We start from the raw sequence: 22,539 nt of genomic DNA on the forward strand, positions 1-22,539 counted from the left end.
GGAAACTGAGCATTAGTATTATAATTGCAATAATGTAGTGTAACTCACTGAATAAAATAAGAACCATTGGGTCCAACTGAATTTAAGTGAATTGACAGATATAAAAAGTGAGGTAGGTGAGAGAGTTCTTCCTTAGAGAAAAATGGTAGTGGCTAAATGAAGAAGGAATGATGGAGTTAGAAGACAGAAAATCACCATATGACAACTGATAGAACTGATTAAGGTAAGAAACATCAATGGCTGCTAAAACTGGTGGGTGAATGTTTAACGTCAGAGTATTTACATAGGATCAAAATATCTTCCCACAAGATGTTATTACATACAAATGAAAAAAGAGTAAATACAGGGGAGATAACACCTGGCAGACAGCATTTTAACAAAATGATCCAAGTTAATATCTCCAGTAATGAACAAAATGAGTATCAAGTACCTGCTGATACAAGGCACTAAGGGGAAAAAAATTTGTTATCTTTGGCTAAAAAAGAAAAGAAGCATAACTTGATCAAATCATATGAAAATATCTGATGAAAGCAAATTGAGGGGCAGTTTAAAAAATAAATGTCCTCCAAATGTGCTTAGATCATGAAAAGCAGTCTCATATAAGTGTATAAATGGGATTGAAGAAACAAGAAAACTCATATTCTAGCCAAACACACACATACACTCACAGACCCGCGCAATAGAATTTCCAGTTTTAAGAAGCACACAAAGGGTTAAGAGAGATAATGCCCTGATTTCCACTTAAAGAGCATCTAGTACCATTTAGTCAGTCTGTGGAGAGCAGAATTTCTATCTCTGTCTGTGAATATCTGAACTGCATGTGTAATTTTTTCCTTATGTTGCCACATAGTATACCAGAATACACATTCCAGATATTGCCAAAGATAAGATTCTAAAAGAATTCATTGTCTTCGTGAAATCTGTATCAGAACAGGTTGGAAGCTGAGTTGATAGAAGACTACAATCCTCAGTGATTCCAGGTAAGCAAGGCTAGTGAAGGCAAAGACTAAACATATCTCTTCCTAACTGTAGTTTCCTCAAGGAAGCTCCTCATTGATTTTTCTAATAAGGCTGAAATTCTGCTTTATCAGGATGATTTATTTTCCAGGTTTCTTATTGGATAGATTTGCAGGTCAACAGATATTTCACAGCAGCTTTTACATCCTTATTCCTCAAGCTATAGATGATAGGATTCAGCATGGGGGTCATTGCCCCATAAAGTAGGGACATGAGTTTGTCTGACGTTTGAAACTTGTTTTCCCCAGGGTGGTCTTGAGACATGGGTTTTGCATACATAAAGAAAATGGTACCATAAAATATGATCACCACAGTCAGATGAGAAGAGCAGGTGGAAAAGGCCTTGCGTCTCCCTGTGGCTGATTTCATTCTCAAGATGGTGTAGAGGATGAGAATATAGGAGAAGAAGATGACCAGCAGTGGAAGAACCAGGAAGACCATATTGGACACCAGCATGGTGGCAACATTGAGTGATATGTCGGCACAAGCTAACTTGAGGACAGCCAAGATTTCACATCCAAAATGATTGATAATATTATTCCCACAAAAGGGCAGCCGCAGGGCAAGAACTGTTTGCACAGTTGAGTTGATTCCACCAGAGAGCCAGGAAGAGGAAGCCATCAGCACATACACCACCTTGCTCATGATGATGGGGTATCTCAGAGGATTGCAGATGGCCACATAGCGGTCAAAGGCCATCATGCCCAAGAGCAAACACTCTGTTGACCCCATGGCAAACACAAGGAACATCTGCACTGCACAGCTAGAGAAGGAAATTGTTCTTTTCTGTGAAATAATGGGCACTAATGTTGAGGGAATGGCAGCAGATGTATAACAGATATCAAGGAAAGAGAGGTTTCCCAGGAAGAAGTACATTGGGGTATGAAGGCGAGAATCAAAGATGCTTGCTATGATGAGAACACTGTTGCCAAGTAGAATCACTAGATACATCACTAGAAGCAGAGCAAAGAAAATGATCTCAAGATTTGGATGCCCCAAAAGTCCCAGAAGAAGAAATTCTGATACAAATGTCTGGTTATAATTATTCATGTCATCTGCTTTCAGGATGTCGGAAGAAGACAGCTTAAAATATATTCAGTGCCAGGCAACAGATGTTTCAAATTACCTTATGAATCATTTTTAAGGTTGGAATGAAAAGAGTGTTTGGTAGAAGTTCTGACATCCGCAACAATGCAGGTGGCTATAATCCAATGATACTGGGAATGTTGGATGTACCTATGCCCCATACCTAATGTTTGATGATCTATTTATGATCAGACGTTGATCTAGAAGTAATCTGTCCTGCTGTTGAGGACATATTCCTGATGTGAAGTTTCTAAAACCAATGTTTCATTACAGGCTTTACCCTAGGGTTCTTCATTTCATCTGGCACAGATTCAGACGGTGGCCATGGTAAAATTAATCCAACAATGAATGGAATTATGACTCATTGATCAACATACATGGCAAAAATGTCAAGGTAACTTTGATTTTTGTGCATAAATTTCTTTCTATGTCTGAATGCCTTCCATATTCCAGTCTGTTTCATTGTGTGTTACAGACATTTAATCATAATAAAGTGAATCATATGCACCACAATTTAACTTCTAATAATGACAAAGTAACTTGTTAATTTCCTATTAAAGTTCATTCTTAATATCTTGCTTCATTGTTCTTATTACAAGACCACTTGATGGACCAGTTCTACATATAAATGATTGAGAATTTTTGGCGAATATTACATAGTCTCTTTGCTTGTTTTGTATTGTAGTTTCAAAGAATATCTTGATAATCTACTTGTTTAAGCAAACCTGAGAAAAGAATAATAATGCATAAATATACTATGTTTATATGTGCATGTGTTTGTGTGCATGTGTGTGCATATACCACTGCATACTTTACAAATAATCATTCTTTATATTATACTATTTTTTTTTCAATCTTGAGAGACAGAACTTAGAGAATGTCACCAAGTTGGTAAATAAACAAAGCGGAGCTTGAAACACAGATTTTTGGTGCAAGGTCTAGTTCACTACTTCATTAATTTTAACATACACTTGAATCATCTGATGATCTTGTTGAACCACAGATTTTGTTTTAGTGTTCAGGACAGGGTCTGGGAATCTGCATTCACATAAGCTCCCAGATGATGTTGACAACATTTGTGAAGAAATAACACTGAGTATCAATGCTTGAATCTACACTGAGTTGGCAAACTTTCCAGATATTTCTGATCCAGAGAGATTTTCTTTAGCCTCATTGGGTAGATTGGCTTAACAGTCTGGAAAATTACAAGAACTTACTTTTTTTGTATTTTATAAACTTCAGTCATATCATGTTGTCAAATACACTTAAGGAAAATACACTCTTGAAGAAACCATATTTTAAAAAGCAGGGTTATATATGTTGGGATCTGAAATATTTTTCAGCTATTCCGGATAGCCTGCCTGAGCCAAGTAATATTCCAAGAACAGCATAAAAATGCAACCAATAATTTAAGGTACATGTCATTACGATGTTCACAGTCAGTGAGGTATATAGTAGAGCTACTCATGAAAATATAAATGTAACAGTATTGTGTAATTTGGCAGAGTATTGTAAGGTTTTCTAGAAATAAGAAGTTTATGTGCAATAAATCACTCAAGGGATAATGCAGGAAGAGTTTCAGACTCAGGCAAGACTTGGAAATATGGAAATGATTAAATAAGTGTGAAAGAAAAGAGAAAGTAGGGTAACTTAGAAGAGAGAAACGTTGAGTAAAGTTTAGGGGTAACCCAGTGCCAGTACCTCCTTTTTGGCCAAGGGAGTTTCTGTAGAGGAGTGATAACAAGCACATCTGACAAGGAAATGTGATTGGAATACAGAAAGTCTCAAAATCTGGCAGAAAAATGGACACTTCTTTTGGTAGGGTTGGGTCCCACTAAACAAAGCAGGGATGACAGCTCAGAACTTGTCACTTTGACTCACACCCAAGTTAACTCACATAATATGATTCTGTAAGGTTTTAGAGCAGACAGGGCACAAGAATTAAGATATTTAGAGGATTGTGGTTTGCATTAATTACTGATTAAATGTGAAAATTGATCTTTCTATAGTCACCACCAGATTTGAAATTGGCCAAAATCATGTTAGTCTTCATGTGGGCTATTGTAAGTTATAGAGAATGCTGGCCCTGCTCTTTTTCCCTATTCTCTACTCAGTTTGTTGTGTGATAGTAGATGGGAAACTTACTTTAGAGCAGATAAAGACTGGGAATCAGAAATCACACTTGACAGAGGGGCTCTCGAAGTAGAATCAATTGAATTAAAGAATAGACAATAGAAATATTTGAACTTTGAAGAAAAAGGTGAAAGAGGGAATGTGCCATCTCATTTTGTGAGGCTATAAATCAGACAAGCCCTAAATTCCTAGATAAGGCAAAAAAAACCACAACCTTTCCTGTAGGTGCTTCTTAAAGCTCATGTGCACATTCCTAAGCTCCATAGCTACCTATACTAGTCTACTCCTGCTGCTTGTCAGTAACTTCAAAGAAACATGTTTACAATCTTGGGTTAGTGCCTTTCTTGTTCTTGCCCTATATGACCACCCCTAACACCCTGGCGGTCACGAAGCACTACTCTGAAATTCCTGCTGCCACACATGAACAGCTCCTAGTTTGTAAGTTCCCTAATAAATGCTTACTAGTTTGCTGTATGGAGTGGCCTACTTTGTTTCTTGTTTTTTTTTCTGTCTTAAGTAACCATTGAACTTTGGTGGAACCTATTCTGTAGGTTCAAGCCAACACAGTTTCAGAGAAAAAAAAATTGAGCAATAAAAGTTTATTTTACTAATTCATATAAAAGCCAGGACTATCTAAACATACTTGTGTTCATTGCATTTAGCCAATCTTTATTGCAGGCTTCTAGGTGTCATGTCATGCCCTTTAAATCAGTTTACTTGGCTCAGGTCTTGTGGCTAATAATGGGCAGAGGCAAGACCCAAAATATGTGTACTTTCTACTACTACCAAAACTGGTACCATTAAAATCTGCATGGAATTCATAGGTCAACAAGAAGGAATGGTCAACAACCAACACAGATACAGTGAGGTCCCAGGACAACCTTTACTGTGCTCATAAAACAGACACCAGAGTATTGTGAAAATGATTCTACACTGACTCTACACTACTTCTTATGATAAATCAAAGTTCTCCCATGGATTGCCCAGTAATTAATCAAAGTCTGCCTTGGAAAGGGGACAGAAGCTCTTTGATCTGCCCAATCATGAATGTAAATGGAAGAAAGATGGCAGGACATTGAACTTACTGGGCAACACGGCGATGTTCCAGGTCCGGCCTCTGGCTCCAGGTCTGTAGAGGATGCCTATTCCAGACGGCTGCAATGACGGCACATCTCAGGCCACCTCCAGGCTCCCCCTCCACCTGCTCCAAGCTCTCCCCTCCCAGGTGGAAATGCCCTCTGCATGACAAACCCACACTGAGCACTGGCCTGTCTCATTGTTTATTTCTGCTGCCAGCACTTTAAACTTATTATCTTGTATTTTGTGAAATAACACAAGACCTGGGGGAAGGAGCATGTCTGTCTTGCTTTTCCCTCTTCAACTAGTGCCAACTACAGTAGCTGAACATAGTAGATGGGTCTCTAATGATCAGATAAATATTTAATTTTCAAGGTCTCAAGCAATTTCCTGTAACAATTTAGCACATATAAGATCAGGACATACCATAAAATCATCCAAAGTGCACAATCAGTTGTTCACAGTATTATCGTATAGTTGTGCATTCAATACAACACTATCTAACTTATAGATGCATTTTTCTCATTTGTAAAATTGTCATAAGTATAATTGTCTTACTTTTCTCACACGGTTGTTGTGATGAAAAAATAAGGTAGCATTTTGAAACTGTTTTATGCTTCATAGTCACTATAAAAATAATAGTAATAACACATTGTTGCTGCATTATGGTGATAATAATTAATTGGCAGTGTATTGCTTCAGGTTATTCATATTATAAATTTATAATTGTTACTTTAATTTAAAAGGTACAGTTTCATGATATTTAGGACTTACCTTTATACTGATAAATTATTTCCACCTCTTGGAAAAGCAGACGAATTTTCCCTAATATCTGTGCCATTCTGAATTAAGATCTAGTTCAAAAAATGATGCCAGATTCCACAAATGTGGTACAGTAAATATTTGTTATGCAGTAGTGATTGTAATTGTTCCCTAACCCCCAAAGCAATTTAAAGTTGGAGTTAGAGATGAGTGGAATGGAGAAACTTCTTGGTACATCTGGGACAGTGTCCTACAGACACAATTAAGAGTGGTGTTGGGAATAAATTGTGCTGAACAAGAGTTCTAAAATAATGAAATAAAATTTGCCTTTCCATTGAACTTTTGAAATTAGGGCAAATATTTCCCAAACAAATGTTAGGAAAGGTGAGATCTTTCAAATTCAAAATATATTTACCAAAGCAAAATTAATAGAAAGTTAGTGTTTAATAAATCTAATGACTGTTAAAAAGTCAAATGTTAGAATTGGGAAATTGTCTAGATAATATAAATGAAATAAAACATTATATTATTGTTAATTAAATGACTGTCACTTACCTTTTTTTGCTGGCTTCATCTTCAGTCTTTTGAGCATATGGATTCATGCAGGACATCAACCTTACACCTCTTATGGAATGAAAAGAAATAGAGGGAACCCATGGAATAAATAAGTCTATAAGCAAAAGTGAATCCACAATTTTCAGACATGGTTTGGAAAAAAAATCCAGAAGTCTTGAATTCATATAGTTATATTGCACATTACTGAATGAAACTGTTTTAGAAAAGTCCATTTTATATAAGCTCTGCTTTAAATGTCAACATGGAGGTTCTAACGGTATTATTCTTATAGATGGCATGTGTCTCAGTAAAATATTTGGATTCTGAGAAATAACCATTTGCTTAATAAAGGAGGAGCAGTATTTTTGCACCCATATAGATACACACACACACACACACACACACACACACACCAAATCCTAATAGAATTGCATCAAAATAAATATGGAAATATGTCAGCACTTATTATAAAATCATAGAGATTTAGAGCTGTGAAATGCCTTAGAAACAATATAGTAAGGAATCACTGTCTATAAATAGGTACACTGAGATTGAAGTGGTGAAATAGGGTTTCAAAGTTACAGAGTAATATTGAATAAGTAATAATAATTGCAAAATTCTAATAACCTGGGTAACAGACAATACAGAAACACTCTGTCCCATCTCTACAACTTCTCTATAAATTGAAAATGATCTATTAGTCTGCTGATTAGGGTGGAAAGATTTGATTAAATTATTTCCATGGAGATGTGGACCCCACCTATTCAAGGTGGGTCTTTAATTACATCACTGGAGTCCTATAAGAGAGCTCACAGACAGAAGAAGCTGAGAGCAGCTGAGAGAGACTTTTGGAGAGATGCCTGGGAGCTGACAGAAATGCTAAGAGATGCTTGGAGTTGTGGACAGAAGGACATTTGGAGATGCTAAGCTAAGGATGCACAGGAGCTGAGAGAGGAGCTGAAATACAACTCAGGACCAGCAGACGCCAACCACATGACTTCCCAGCTGACAGAGGTGTTCCAGATGCCATTGGCCTTTCTTCAGTGATGGTATCCTCTTGTTGATGCCTTTGTTTGGAAACTTTTATGGCCATAGAACTGTAAATTTGTAGCCAAATAAACCCCCTTTATAAAAGCCAATTGCATAACATGCTTTGCATAACGGCAGCATTAGCAAACCGGAACAACTTCTTACAAAACTCTCACAGTAGCAACATTTTTTCCAAATGAACATGGCTTTTCTTAAAAATGATAGAAACTCCCATTACTTTAAGGAAATAATTTTACCTGAACATTTTATGGCCATAAATGACATTTGAAATATATCAATATGCCATGATAAAATTGAAATGAAAGTGAGTTGTATGACTATATTTCTTCCTTTTTCTTCCTCAAGCAGGGAAAACACTGTCCTAATACAAATATCCATGATATTTTGTTGCTCTATCTTGCCAAGTTCATATGTGTCCTAAGATATAATTTTAAAGAAACAGTACTTTTATCTTCATTTTCTATGCTTTTCTTTTTCAGTAGTAACAAATGACAGCAATAGAGTCCAGAAAATATGTTCATATCCATTAGTACATATAAGCAACATTATTGAGTATTTTATACTACAAGAGAATGGTGTTGTTAAAATCACTGTCTTCAAGAAATCTGAGGATACAGGGATGAGCAGATGTATAGAGTCATGCATTTAGGACAATTTGGAGAGTACTGGGCCATTAGTAATCCTGGCTGGATTCCATTGTTGCAGATTTCTACTGAATTTAATTATAAGACACTAAAATACTAAGCCATGTCCTAAGGGATCTATTGCATTCAAGGCATACTCTTCTTTACCTCCCTTGGTAATCAGTACAAATCACCCCTGTGTCTACAGTAACTCCTTTCTTTGCCTATTGACTCAAAGCCCTGAACAGCCCAAAGTGGATGGGTGTTAATCTTAACTTCCAGTTCAATGGAATCATTGTTGCATCTCCCAGTGGAAACACTTCCATCTTTGGAAATAAGACCTCTAGACTATTAGGGCATAAGATCACAGGGACAGGAAACAAATTTTTCTACTGGAGCACTAGGAGTTTTAGTGAGTGGTGTCATTTCCATTTGCACCTCTCGATCCCTGGACCCATGAATCCTGGTTATCAGAGATAAAGCACCAGAGGTTGGATGCTGAATCGGAACCTATGTAGCCTCTTGTAAAGCATTGCCCCAGCCCTGTAGAATATTTCCATGAAGTCGATGCCATTTCTGAATCCTTAAGTCCTTAAAGACCATTCCCCAATTCTACCAAGCCAGCTGGTCCAAGATGATCCTAAACCTGGAAGGACCAGTGAATTCCATGGGCATGGATACATTGCCACGCTCCACTAACTGTGAAGCAGGGCTGCATGGAATACAGTAATGGCAGATAAGGCCTTTTGCAAGCTCTCAGGTGGTAGTTTTGACAGAAGCAGTATTTGCAGGAAAGGTAAATCCATATCTGGAATCCTGTCTATTACAGTAGGAAGAAAACACTGCCCCTTTCACAATGGAAGAGGTCTCATGTAATCTAGCCACCACCAGGAGGCAAACTGACCACCTTAAGGAATGGTGCAGTGTAAGGAATGAGTGTTGGACTCTGCCGTGTCAGATTGGGCCCTCAGCAGTGGCTGTAGCCAGGTGGGGTTTAGTGAGTAGGAGTCCATGTTGCTGAGCCCATGCATAACGTCCATCTTACCATCATGGTGACTTTGTTCATGTGCCCCTTGGGCAAGGAGAGGTGTGGATGGGGAAAGAGGCCAACATGTATTCACAGAATAGGACATCTTATCCACTGGGTTATTAAAATCCTCCTCCTTCAAGGTCATCCTTTGATGAGCATTTAAATGGACATGCTTATCTTCATGATTTTCACCCATTCAGAAATGTCTATACATATAGTTCTCCCCCAGACCTCTTTGACACCTATTTTCCCATTTTCCTTCCATGTCTCTGACCGTACAGCCCAACCCTTGACAACAGCCATGAATTCATATGCAAATGCATTTCTTTCCATTTCTCGCTTCAATAAAAGTGAACAACATGGTGCACTACTAGAAGTTTTGCCCACTGGGGGGAAGTCTCTTCATCATTGTCCTTCAGGGATGCCCCAGAAGGGGTTGTAGTATGATAGCTGTCCAGTTCCTGATGGTACCTGCATATTATGCAGAATTGTCTGTTATCCAGGCCCTAGTTTTCTCTTCCCCAGGAACAATCATAGCTAACTTCCCAAAAGCTTATAGCTGAAGACTGGGAGAAAGAAGGTGATGTGCCAAGAGCAAGGACCATGGGCATTTGGGCCATTTTGTTTTTCAACTTGCTTGTGCCTTAATGGGCTGCTCAATCCCAATCTTATATATACCACTTTCATTTGATGATGAAGGGCTGCTGTGCACACCCAAGTTTATGGCATGGTGGGTCAGACAACACTGATTTCATGTGGCACACCTCAGGCCTCATGGTGTACTGGTGGCCTGTGGGTAAGTGTTCAGACTGTACTAAGGCCCCATAGTAGGGCAAAAGCTTTTTTCAAAATGAAAGTAGTTATCTGCAGAGGTTGTCAGAACTCTTCTCAAAAACCACTAAGGGTCTCCACAGTGGTGCTCCTATAGGTGTCTTCCCAAGGCTCAAAGCAGCATCTCCACCTGCCACTGACACTTCAAACACTATTGGATCTGCTGGATCTCATGCCTGAAATGCCAAAGAAGCTTGCAGAGCATCCTGGATCTGCTGCAGAACAACCTTTTGTTCCAGTCCCAACTCAAAACCACCAGCATTTCAGTTAAATCTGTAAATGGGCTGGGGGAGTATAGGACAAGGAGGATCATGCTGTCTCCAGACTCCAAATAGGTCAACTAGAAATTGTGTCTTCTTTTTGGTTGTAGAAGGGACCAGATGCAACAGCTTATCCTTCACTTTGGCAGGAATATCTTAACATGTCCTATCTTGCCTTTGGTTATTAAATGTTGCCACTTGGCTCTGTCAATACGGAATCTGTTCAGGCCCATTGTGTTTAAATATCCCAGTTCAGAGGCAACAGTTCCCACAGTAATATTGACCTACAGAGAGGAGCAACCACAGAGTCTTCAGGGAGATAGAAATGCTCTGACAAATTTATCCTCACAGTCATGGTGAAAGGTGTAGCCTTGCATATTTCTCTAGTAGCTGAGAAGATGTTACATGATAAATCCACTCTAACATTCCAGTCACTCAGAGTCTTTGAATACCTTCATCCACAGTATAACATGGCAACACTGGTATTTCAAATTCACTCCTTTTTGTCTGTGTTTCAGGCAACAGCCTAACTAACTCTTAGAGACCTTTCTAACCTTTCAAGCTGCAGCACTGTGTCCAGAAACTGTGCATAATTAGCCCACATCAATAAATTCAGATGATGAACATTTTCATCCTGTCCACCAATATCCCCAAAACTTAATATCTATTCCCATATATCTTCCCCTGGTGTCTGTATGTACAAAGTGAAAAAATCATGCACTTCTTTCAGTGTAGTACAATTCCTCATGGATCATAGTCTGCATCTCACCTTTGTGGTCTGTCAGGACTTCAGTCTAGTCATAGTTCTGGAAGAAAAGAAGGGTGGAGGGGTGGGTACAGAGAGAAATTAGTGTATCTTGGAAGTCAACTACCACAGGGATTCCATCAGTTTCATCAGGCAAAACAGGGTAATTCTCCTCATATGGAGGCAATTACAGGTTTATCTGGCAAAGCAGCTTGTTGGTTTATCTGGCAAAGCAGTTTTATCTCTTCCAGTGGAAAAGGGATAGTCGATTCCTCAGGGCAATTATGGATTTATCTGGCAAAGATGACTCAGAAGAATTCGGGGGTTAAATTGTCCCCACCATCATCATGACCAGCCCACAAGCCCCCCTTCCAATTCCCAGCATTTCTTTCCTTCCACACTTTAACAGCAGACACCCTGCAATGTTGGAAATCCAGTTTCTGTTGAATACAGTTTCTTTCACGATGAGATTCTGCATTTGGTTTTCAGAAATCTCAAGTCTGCAGCTAGAAGAAATGAGTTTCTTTCAGGGAGCACTTGGAAACTTTGCAGTTATACATGTGCTGCTTGAGCTGGGAATTTAAAGCCTGAGCTTCCTAAATTCCAGTGTATTTAGGAACAACCAGTCATCATTTATCCCTGCTCCAAGTGGTGCATTCTATAAACTACAGTGTGAATGGTGACCCCTGGATTGGTGCACTTGGTGAAGTGCCCTCACTTTTACTAATCTTCATTGTCTCCTGACCCAGGCTGAGTAGAACTGGCTCTTCGGGCCAAGCAGAATTCCTTCTGTCCTGCTGCTGCCAAGAACTTTGTTTACTTCAAACTTTAATGTCTGACTCCAGTCTATATTGTATTTGCTTCAATTTACTTGATACTTGTAATTGTTACAGATTTATCTGTTCAATTAAAAAGGCTTCTATTTTAAAGCAGCACCATTTCTTACTCATTTTTATGTCCATGGACCAGTCACAAGGTCTTGCACAAAATAAAGGCTCAAATGAAAGTTTGTTGGATTGATTAAATATAGTTTGTAGAGATGGGTGCATTGTTCTTCATTTGACCACTTAATAGGAACTATTTAATTTGCTAATTCAAATTTTTCTTTGATCTGAATTAAATGTTTTCTTTAAGAAAAATAACAGTTAATCTTGGGCTTTTAAACACTGTTAAACTTTGAAGACAGAATGTCACATGGGAAGTAATGCAGCATAGCTTGTAAAACTAATACATTTCAGAGCTTCTCTGATGGAAAGAGTGAGAAAGAGCTCAGGAAAAGAAGGCTCAATGTCTGCCCCTGTGAACCACCCTTTATCCCCTCCATGCTCACTCAGTGAAATATACCACTACAATCAATAGCTATAAATATTAATGCCACATATAATTTCATAATATACAAAGTTCAGATTAACACCTGATGAACTAAATGTCTTGGTAAAATTGTCCATCAAACTACAACAAGTATGTGTCCTGGGTTTCTGCCCTGCCCAAAGCTCATTTTAAGATAGTCCTGTCATGCAGAAAAGTAAGAAGGACTTTTTTTTTTTTTTTTTTTTTTTCACCACGAATTAGATTTCAGTTTTTAGGGGAACTTTGCATATATATCTCAGGCACCAAATGATCAGTGATAAAGGCCAATGAAGGAGTCTACATAAACTGCTGACATCATAGAGGGGAAACCAAAAACAGAAAAATAGGGCAAAAAAGAGTTCTCTGACATGTTCCATATAAAATCACTTGTGAGAGTATACAGATAAGATATCCAGATACCGAGACTCCAAGAATGGATTGTATTCCATTATGACTGGACAGGATCTAGCAATTTCTCAACATAAAAAAGAGAAGGAATGTGTCAACCATAAGAGGGGCTGGTCAGTAATGAAACTGTAAAAAAAACCTCAGTTTTTCCTGGTGGTGTTTATTATCAGATTTAAACTCTGTCTGAATTTTCTAGGATTAAGCAAATAATTAAAGACATTTAAGGCAATGAGATCCAGATTTCTGATTGCTGAAGAAACAGGCAAAGATACTAAAAGGTGAAGGACAGAGTAAAAGTTTTGGTGTTGGAATGAAATTGGATATATCAATATAAAATCTTGTTTTTAAACATTTATACACATTTAAATATTAAAAGTTTTATAGATATTAAAAGAGGTATACATTTATGTATATGCATGCATTGATTTCACATTAGTGATGACTGAGAGGGCCAAGAAAGAATGACATCCTGGTAGCAATTAGCATACCTAGGAATCAGGTCTTGGTTTCTAAATACACTCTCCAATGAGAGAAACCAAGGCTTCTTGGAGATAAGACTGATCCCAGGGTTTGAGATAAGAAATTACAAGATGAGTTGTGCCAAACAGTAAGGAAGTGTTCCAAAACAATGGGAACCTGCCAAAAGGAAACAGGATCCAGCTTGAAGAGGATGCCATTGAGAAAACCTGGAGGAAATTGTGCATCAAAATTTATGATTGCAAACATATAGTGTAACCCATTTTGAATAAAATAAGAAACTTTGGGTCAAAATGAATTCAAATGAATTCATGGATGAATAAAAAGTGAGGATGAAGGGAAAGTACTTCCTTAGAAAAGAACATCAAGGGATAACTGAAGAAGGAGCAATGAAGTTAGAAATAGCACCATGTGACACCATGATAACAAAAGTTGTTTAAGATGAGAATGATCAGTGGATGCTAAAACTGGTGGGAGAGTGTTTATTGTTGAAGAGAATATACACATAGTCTCAAAGTATCTTTCCACAAGATGTATATCACATAATGTATTAGTGAGTGTTCTCCAGGGAAACAGAAGATATTATATATACATATATATAATGATAATATTATGAGATTTATTATGGGAATTGGCTGATGTGACTGTGGAGAATTGTAAAGTCCAAATTCCGTAGGGCAGACCACAAACTGTGAGTTCCAGTAAAGGTTTTTGATGAATTTCATAGGAGAAACTGGTTAACTTAACCACAGATGGGAATTCTTCCTTCTGGCCTTCTACTGGTTGGTTAAGACTTCTAATTATTGAAAGCAATAACCTTGATTGATTGTATATGTAATCAGCCATTGAAGCAATCAACTTACTGATGATTTAAATCCATGAAATATCCTCACATGAAAATCAAGCCAGTGCTTGCTTGACCAAACAACTGCATACCATAAACTAGAGAAGTTGACACATGAACTTACTCATAACACTTACAAAGGAAAAAAGATAATTTTTATGGTGGGGATACACATAGAAAATAACAGTTTTAAACAATGTCAAAGTTTATATCTCCAGTAATGGAGATACAACAAATCAATATCAAGTGCCTCCTGATATAAGTCAATGAGAAAGACAAAAATATTCTGTAGCATTCCAGGTGAAAAAAAGAAAAAAAAAGTATAATGAGCATATCTTCAATCAAATTATGAGGGAACGTCTGACAAACCCAAAATAAGGGACAAACTAAAACACAATTGTTCTCCAAATAGATTTAGATTATGAAAAACAGTTTTAGGAACTATTGTACAATAACTGTGTAAATGATATTAAAGAGACATGAAAGCTAATATACTGGAAAATCACAGTAGAATTTCTCATTTTTAGAAAGTACACACTTAAGTAATTAGGAATAAAGAGAAATAATGCCTCTACTTTCCACTTAAAGAGTATCTAATACCATTTAAGTAGTTTGTGATAGAACAGAATTTCTATCTATGCTTGTCTATATCTGAATCACATGTGTGACTTTTTTGACTACGTTGCCACACACTAACTAGAACACTCATTCCACAATAAGGCCATCTTTCTGCAAATTACAAAAAGGTTAACATTCTCAGGTTTCTTATTGGATAGATGTGCAAGTCAACAGATATTTCACAGCAGATTTTACATCCTTATTCCTCAAGCTATAGATGATAGGATTCAGCATGGGGGTCAATGCCCCATAAAACAGGAACATGAGCTTGTCTGAAGTTTGAAACTGGTCTTGAGACATGGGTTTGGCATACATAGAGAAAATGGTACCATAAAATATGATCACCACAGTCAGATGTGAAGAGCAGGTAGAAAAGGTCTTGCGTCTCCCAGTGGCTGACTTCATTCTCAAGATGGTGTAGAGGATGAGAATATAGGAGAAGAAGATGACCAGCAGTGGAAGAACCAGGAAGAGCATATTGGCCACTAGCATGGTGGCAACATTGAGGGATATGTCAGCACAAGATAACTTGAGGACAGCTAAGATTTCACATCCAAAATGATTGATAATATTATTCCCACAAAATGGCAGCTGCATGGCAAGAGCTGTTTGCACAGTTGAGTTGATTCCACCAGAGAGCCAGGATGAGGAAGCCATCAACATATAAACCACCTTGCTCATGATGATGGGGTAACTCAGAGGGTTGCAGATGGCCACATAGCAGTCAAAGGCCATCATGCCCAAGAGCAAACACTCTGTTGAGCCCATGGCAAACACAAGGAACATCTGCACTGCACAGACATAGAAGGAAATGCTTCTTTTCCTTGATATGAAAGTCACCAATATTGAGAGAATGGAAGCAGATTTATAACAGATATTGAAGAAAGAGAGGTTTCCCAGGAAGAAGTACATTGGGGTAGGAAGATGAAAATCAAAAATGCTTGCTATGATGAGAACACTGTTGCCAAGTAGAAGCACTAGATACATCACTAGAATCAGAGCAAAGTAAATCATTTCAAGCTTTGGATGCTCTGAAAGGCCCAGAAGAATAAATTCTGACACAAATGTCTGGTTATACTTTTCCATGACATCAGCTTTCAGGACGTTAGAGTTAGACTTAATTTAAAATATATTCAGTGCCAAGTGACAAATGTTACAAATTGCCTGAGAAATCTATTTTATGATGGAATAAAAAGTGCTTTTGAGGCTCTAACATTCAAGTATGCTCAACAGTGTGTATAACCACAAAACAATGAAACTGGAATGTTGGAGGCACCTATGCCCCATAGTTTGTGTGTGACAATCTATGTATCATAAGACACAGATTCAGAAATAATCTCCCCTGCTGTTGGAGACACATTCCTGACTTGAAGGTTCTAAAACCTATGGTTTACTTCAAGCTTCACAGTAGACTTCTTCACTTCATCCTGCCCAGGATTCAGGTGGTGATGATGGTAAAATTCACCTCAACAAGGAATAGACTTTTCATTCATTAATTACCCTACATAATCAAAATTTCAAAGCAACATTGTTTTTGCACATATTGCAGTCAATTTTACACATATGTTATAAACATTTACTTATAATAAATTGAATCACATGTACAATTTAACATCTAATCAAGATAAAGTCTGTTGTTGATCCTCTATTAAAGCCCACTCTTAATGTCTTCAATTGTTCTTATGACATAACAACTCAATAGAGCAGTTCTACTTGGATATGATGGAGAATCTTTGGAGAACATTACATAGTCATTTTGCTTATTTTATTCTGTGAAAAGCATAATAATGTTTAAATATGTTATGTGCATATATGATGTGTTTTACTAATACTCACTCTTACATTATCCTGATATGTTTCATTCTTGAGAGGCAAAACTTAAGGGAAGTCACCAAGCTAGTAAATAATAAAGTGGAGCTTGAAGCTCAGATCTTTGAGGACACACAGCTTCACTTTTTAACATCCACATCTATCACCTGATACTGTTGAATTGCAGATTCTCTAAGTGCTCAGGATAGGCCTGAAAATCTGCATTCTCACAAGCTCCCACATGGTTCTGACAAAACTGGTGAAGAAGTAACACTGAATATTAAGGCTTTAATTGACACTGAATCTGTATACTCTCCAAATATTTCTGACCCAGAAAGATTTTCTTTTGTCTCATTGGGAAAATTGGCTTATTATCTGGAGGATTACAAGAACTTACTTCTTTTGTGTTTTACAGTAAACTCCAGCCATTCTGGGTTGTTGAATACTCTGAATAAAAATATGTTCTTAAATTTTGTATCTGTGTGACACCTGAATTTCAGTAATAACACATACAGCAACTTGTAAAAAAAAAAAAAAAAAAAAGCTGTAAAAGAGCCCAGACTTCAATTAGAGATATAAAGAAAGCAGATCTGGTTAAGACTAGGGCAAATTGGACCAAAGGTAAAGGTTGAAACTGACTGTGTGTTAGAACTTCAACTTCCATCTGAGACCAAGGGAAGAAATTTTTATTTGGTGTAGGATCTATATTTTCTAAACAATATAACTTCTACAGTTTGTTCAAACACCACAATTACATGGGACTTTGAATAGGAAGTGAGATATGGCAGGTCTGTATAGGTTAGAGTGAAATAGCATCACATTCCAAAGTAATTTGGGTGGAGAATAAAAATATATATTCAGGGTCCCCCTAAGAAGCTGGGGGAGGATGCGGAGGTGCTGGACTTCCTCACCTGGATTGTTGCTGATGTTCTCACAAACACTGGAGACTGATGACTTGACATGTTGAGCCTTCTGTCTTAGGTCTGGCCCCTATGAAACTGGTTACTGCAAAGGAGAGGCTAAACCTGCTTATAATTTTGCCTAAGAATCTCCCTCTATGTGCCGCATTGTTGCTCAGATGTGGCCCTCTCTCCCTTACTAAGCCACCTTGGCAGGTGATCTCACTGCCCTTCCCCCTATGTGGGACCTGACTCCCAGGGGTGTAAATCTCTCTGGCAATGCAGGATATGACTCCCGGGGATGAATCTGGACCCAGCATCGTGGGATTGAGAACATCTTCTTGACAAAAACGGGGATGCAAAATGAAATGAAATAAAGCTTCAGTGCCTGAGAGATTTCAAATGGAGTTGAGAGGTCACTCTGGTGGACATTCTTACGCATTGTATAGGTAACAATTTTTAGGTTTCAATATATTGGAAAAGCTAGAAGTAAATACCTGAAACTACCAAACTCCAACCCAGTAGCCTTGACACTTGAAGACAATTGTATAACAATGTAGATTACAAGGGGTGACAGTGTGATTGTGAAAACCCTGTGGATCACACTCCCTTTATCCAGTGTATGGATGGATAAGTATATAAATGGGGACAAAAGCTAAATGAAAAATAAAGTGGGATGGGGGATGATTTGGATGTTCTTTTTTATTTTTATTTTTATTCTTATTCTGATTCTTTCTGGTACAAGGAAAATGTTCAAAAATAGATTGGGGTGATGAATGCAAAACTATATGATGGTGGGGAGGAGCTAAGATGGCAGCATAGAGAGGAGTGGACGCTAGTTAGTCCCCCTGGAACAATTAATAAACAACAGGAACAACAAGTAAATAACCTGGAATAACTGTGGGAAGACAAACATGACCATCCACTCATCATACACCAACCTGAATTGGGAGGAATGCCTGAGATCACAGCATAAAATCTGTAAGTAAAAACTGTGGAACCAAACTCAGAGCTGACAGCACCTCCCTCACGGAAGCATGGCAGTGCTAGAGAGAAGCACTCTCTAAAGAAGTAAATATTCCTCAGCCCAGCTCCAACTGGTGTTTTAATGTTAATTGCTCAACACAGACTGCAAATCCCCAACAAGCAGACAGAGGCTTTTGGACATGACTGACCTTGGAGAGTCAGGGGACATATCTGTCTCGAGATGGGTAGCCCAAAAGATCGGGTGTGATCTCTGGCTGAAGGGTGAATCTGGGCACAGAAGACTGACCCTGAAAAGGGGCTTTCTGTCTCTTTCTCTTTCTGTCAACCTGGGCAGCTCAGTGGAGAAAGCCTCAACCATTTTCAGCCCACAGTGCTCTGCAGCAGAGAAAGCCTCAGCCATTTTAATCTAGCAGCACTCTGACCCAGACAAGGGTGCAGATAGCAGAGTCAGAGAAAAAAAGAATCTATTTATATGCAAATGGACTCTCTCTAGAAGGCATAGCTTCCCAAGAGAAAAGAGGTGGGGCCCAGCTCTATCACCCACCTTCTGTTCAGGGCCAGACCCCAGAGCCTGGGGGAAAACAGTCATGGGCCACACCTCCTTACACCAGTCTAGACCTACAGGCTGATAGGTGCCACCTGCTGGGCAGAAAACACAGGGTGTCCTAGTCCCCTAAGACACACCATCAGGGAAACTGGATACTGAATATTTCCTCCTTCTGGGACCTGAGCCTGCTCTGATCTGGGAAAACCTGATTGGGGTGGACAAGGAAGAAAAATGCCTAAGCAACAGAAAACTACAACCTACACTAAGAGAAATGAAGTCATGGCCTAGTCAAAGGAACAAACTTACACTTCAACTGAGATACAGGAATTTAAACAACTAATGGTAAATCAATTGAAAAAGTTTAGAGAAGATATGGTAAAAGAGATAAAGGCTGTAGGAAAATACTGCATGTACATAAGGCAGAAATCAAAAGTTTGAAAAAAAACTGGCAGATTCTATGGAAATAACATGAGACAAAAGACACAATGGAAACATACAACAGCAGATGTCAAGAGGCAGAAGAAAACACTCAGGAACTGGAGAACCAGGCACCTTAAAGCCTACACACAAAAGAACAGGTAGTGAAAAAAATGGAAAAATATGAGCAACAGCTCAGAGAACTTAAGGACAAAATGAAATACAAGAATGTATGTATCATTTGTGTCCCAGAAGGAGAAGAGAAAGGAAAAGGGGCAGAAACTATAATAGAGGAAATAATCAATGAAATTTCCCATCTCTTATGAAAGACATAAAATTACAGATTCAAGAAGCACAGCGTACTCCAAACAGAACAGACCTGAATAGGCCTACACCAAGACACTTAATAATCAGATTATCAAATGTCAAAGACAAAGAGAGAATCTTGAAAGCAGCAAGAGAAAAGTAATCCAAAACATACAAAGGAAGCTCAGTAAGACTATGTGTGGATTTCTCAGTAGAAACCATGGAGGCAAGAGGGAAGTGGTGTGATGTATTTAAGACGCTGAAAGAGAAAACCCACCAACCAAGAATCCCATATCCCCAAAACTGTCCTTCAAATATGGGGAGAGTTCAAAATATTCTCTGACAAACAGACAATGAGAGAGTTTGTGAACAAGATACTTGATCTACAGAAAATATTAAATGGAGTGCTACAGACTGATAGAAAAAGAGGAGTGAGAGGTTTAGAACACAATTTTGGGTGATGGTAGCACAGCAATGTAAGTACACTGAACAAAGATAACTATGAATATGGTAGAAAGAAGAAGGTAAGGAGCATATGGGACACCAGAAGAAAAGAGGAAAGGTAAAGACTGGGACTGTGTAACTTGGTGAAATCTAGAGTATTCAACAATTGTGATAAAATGTACAAGCATGTTTTTTAAGGAGGGAGAACAAATGAATGTCAACCTTGCAGAGTGTTAAAAATAGGGAGGTATTGGGATAAAAATACAATCAATGTAAACTTTCAAACATTGTATTATGCATCCTTTAATGTAACAAAGGCAATATACCAAGGTAAATGCAGATAAGAGGGGGTCATAGTGGAGGGGTGTGAGACTCTTGGCATTGGTGATTATGCTACTTTGATCTAAGGTTATCTTTCCTTTTGCTGTTTCCTAGCTGTCATGTTTTTGTTTGTTTGTTTGGTTGGTTGTTTTTTTCTCTCTTTCTTTTAACTTTTTCTTTTGCCTCTCTACCTTCTTTGACTCTTCATCCTGCTTTGTGGAAGAAATGTAGATGTCTGTATATAGATAGTGGTGAAGGTGGTGAGCACATAAATAGGTGACTATACAGGGAACCATCAATTGTTTTCCTAGGACGGAATGTATGGTGTGTGAACAAAACCATCTTAAAAAAAAATGAGTTGATGATGAAAGCTTGAGGCCAATATACTGAATGAAGTAAGCCAGACACATAAGGATGAATATTGCGGGCTCTAACTGACAGGAGATTAACTGTACAAATATTAGAAATCTCTCTAATGAACCAGAACAAATGTATGACACTACAGCTAGAAGTTAATAATAGAGGGGTATATAGGAAAAATATAGATACCTATTGCAAACTATATAGTACAGTTAGTAGTATTTCAGTGTTCTTTCATAAACAGTAACAAATGTACTACACCAATACTATGAGTCAACAATGAAGGGGGGTTGGTTAGGGATATGGGAGGATATGACTTTCCTTTTCTTTTTCTTTTTTTTTTTTTCTTTTTCTTCTTTGTCTTTATTTCTTTTCTGGAGTAATGAAAATGTTCTAAAAATTCAACAAAAATTAATTGTGGTGATGGATGCACAGCTGTATGATGGTACTGGGGACAATTGATTGCACAGTTTGGATCTTTGGATAATTGTATGGTATGTGAACAATCACAATAAATAATGAATATTAAAAGAAAAAAATATGTATATACAATAGTCATTCTAGTGTGTGTAAAGTGGTATCTCATTATGGTTTTCAATTGTATTTCCCTTATAGCTAAATGAAGTTGAGAATCTTTTCATGTCCTTATTGGCCATTTGTATATCTTCTTTAGAGGAATACCTATTCAAGTCCTTTGCCCATTTTAAAAATTGGGTTTGTTGTCTTTTGGTTGTTGAGTTGTAGGAGTTCTGTATGTATTCTGGATATTAAACCTTTATCAGTTAAAAAAAAGAAAACTATATGGTGGTAATGTGAACAGTTGATTGTAAAACATGGATGATTGTATGGTATGTGAATATATCTCAATAAAATGGAATTTAAAAAAAAATATGTTCTTAAAAAGGCCATTTTCTAAAAGGCAATGTTACTTCTGCTGGGATCTAAAATATTTTGTGGATATTCCGGACAGTGTACCTAAGCCAAGTCATATTCCAAGGACAGCATGGAAATTAAACCAATAACCTACGGTACTTATCATTGCAGTGTTGAAAATGAGTGAGGTAAATAGTAAAACTACTCATGAAAGAATAATAAAAGTATAATTACATTGTTAAGTTTGGCAGAAAATTACAAGTATTCCTAGGAAGAAAAAGTTTATGTGTAATAAATCACTCAAAGGGTAATTCAGAAAGAGTTTCAGACTCAGGCTAGACCTGGAAATATGGAAATGATTAGACAAGTGTGAAAGAGAAAAGAGGATAAGGGTTACAGAAAAGAGAACAGGTTGCATAAAGTTTAGGATTGATCAAACGGCAGTACCTCCTTTTTGGACACGGAAGTTCATATAGAGGAGTGGTGACAAGTTCATTTTGACAAGGAAAGAGTGATTGAACCACATATGGCTCAAAATCTGGCAGAAAATATACATCTCTTTTGTTGGTGTAGGGTCACATTAAACCAAGCAGGGTGAGGGGTCAGAACCTGTGAATTTAACTCACACCCAACTTGAGTCATGCAACATGATTCTATGAGAATTTTGAACAGAGTTATAGAATAAGGATTAAGATGTTTAGAGTACTGTG

General features: G+C 37.8%; 1 protein-coding gene and 1 pseudogene across 1 annotated transcript; both read right to left on the minus strand.

The window, feature by feature from the left end:
* Positions 1-1,177: 1,177 nt before the first annotated feature.
* On the minus strand, positions 1,178-2,067 carry LOC119545348 (annotated as a pseudogene).
* Positions 2,068-15,013: 12,946 nt separating this feature from the next.
* On the minus strand, positions 15,014-16,021 carry LOC119545349 (olfactory receptor 13C3-like). Its single transcript, XM_037850831.1, has one exon. The coding sequence runs from the start codon at positions 15,950-15,952 to the stop codon at positions 15,014-15,016; it is 939 nt and encodes a 312-aa protein (XP_037706759.1). The 5' UTR covers positions 15,953-16,021.
* Between the last annotated feature and the right edge of the window lie 6,518 nt (positions 16,022-22,539).

The sequence above is a fragment of the Choloepus didactylus genome, chromosome 10, assembly GCF_015220235.1.
Source record: "Choloepus didactylus isolate mChoDid1 chromosome 10, mChoDid1.pri, whole genome shotgun sequence".
Classification (NCBI taxonomy): Eukaryota; Metazoa; Chordata; class Mammalia; order Pilosa; family Megalonychidae; genus Choloepus; species Choloepus didactylus.

Bases quoted from the DNA above. Each gene is read 5' to 3' on its own strand.
- LOC119545349 (XM_037850831.1), bottom strand. From the start codon at position 15,952: ATGGAAAAGTATAACCAGACATTTGTGTCAGAATTTATTCTTCTGGGC.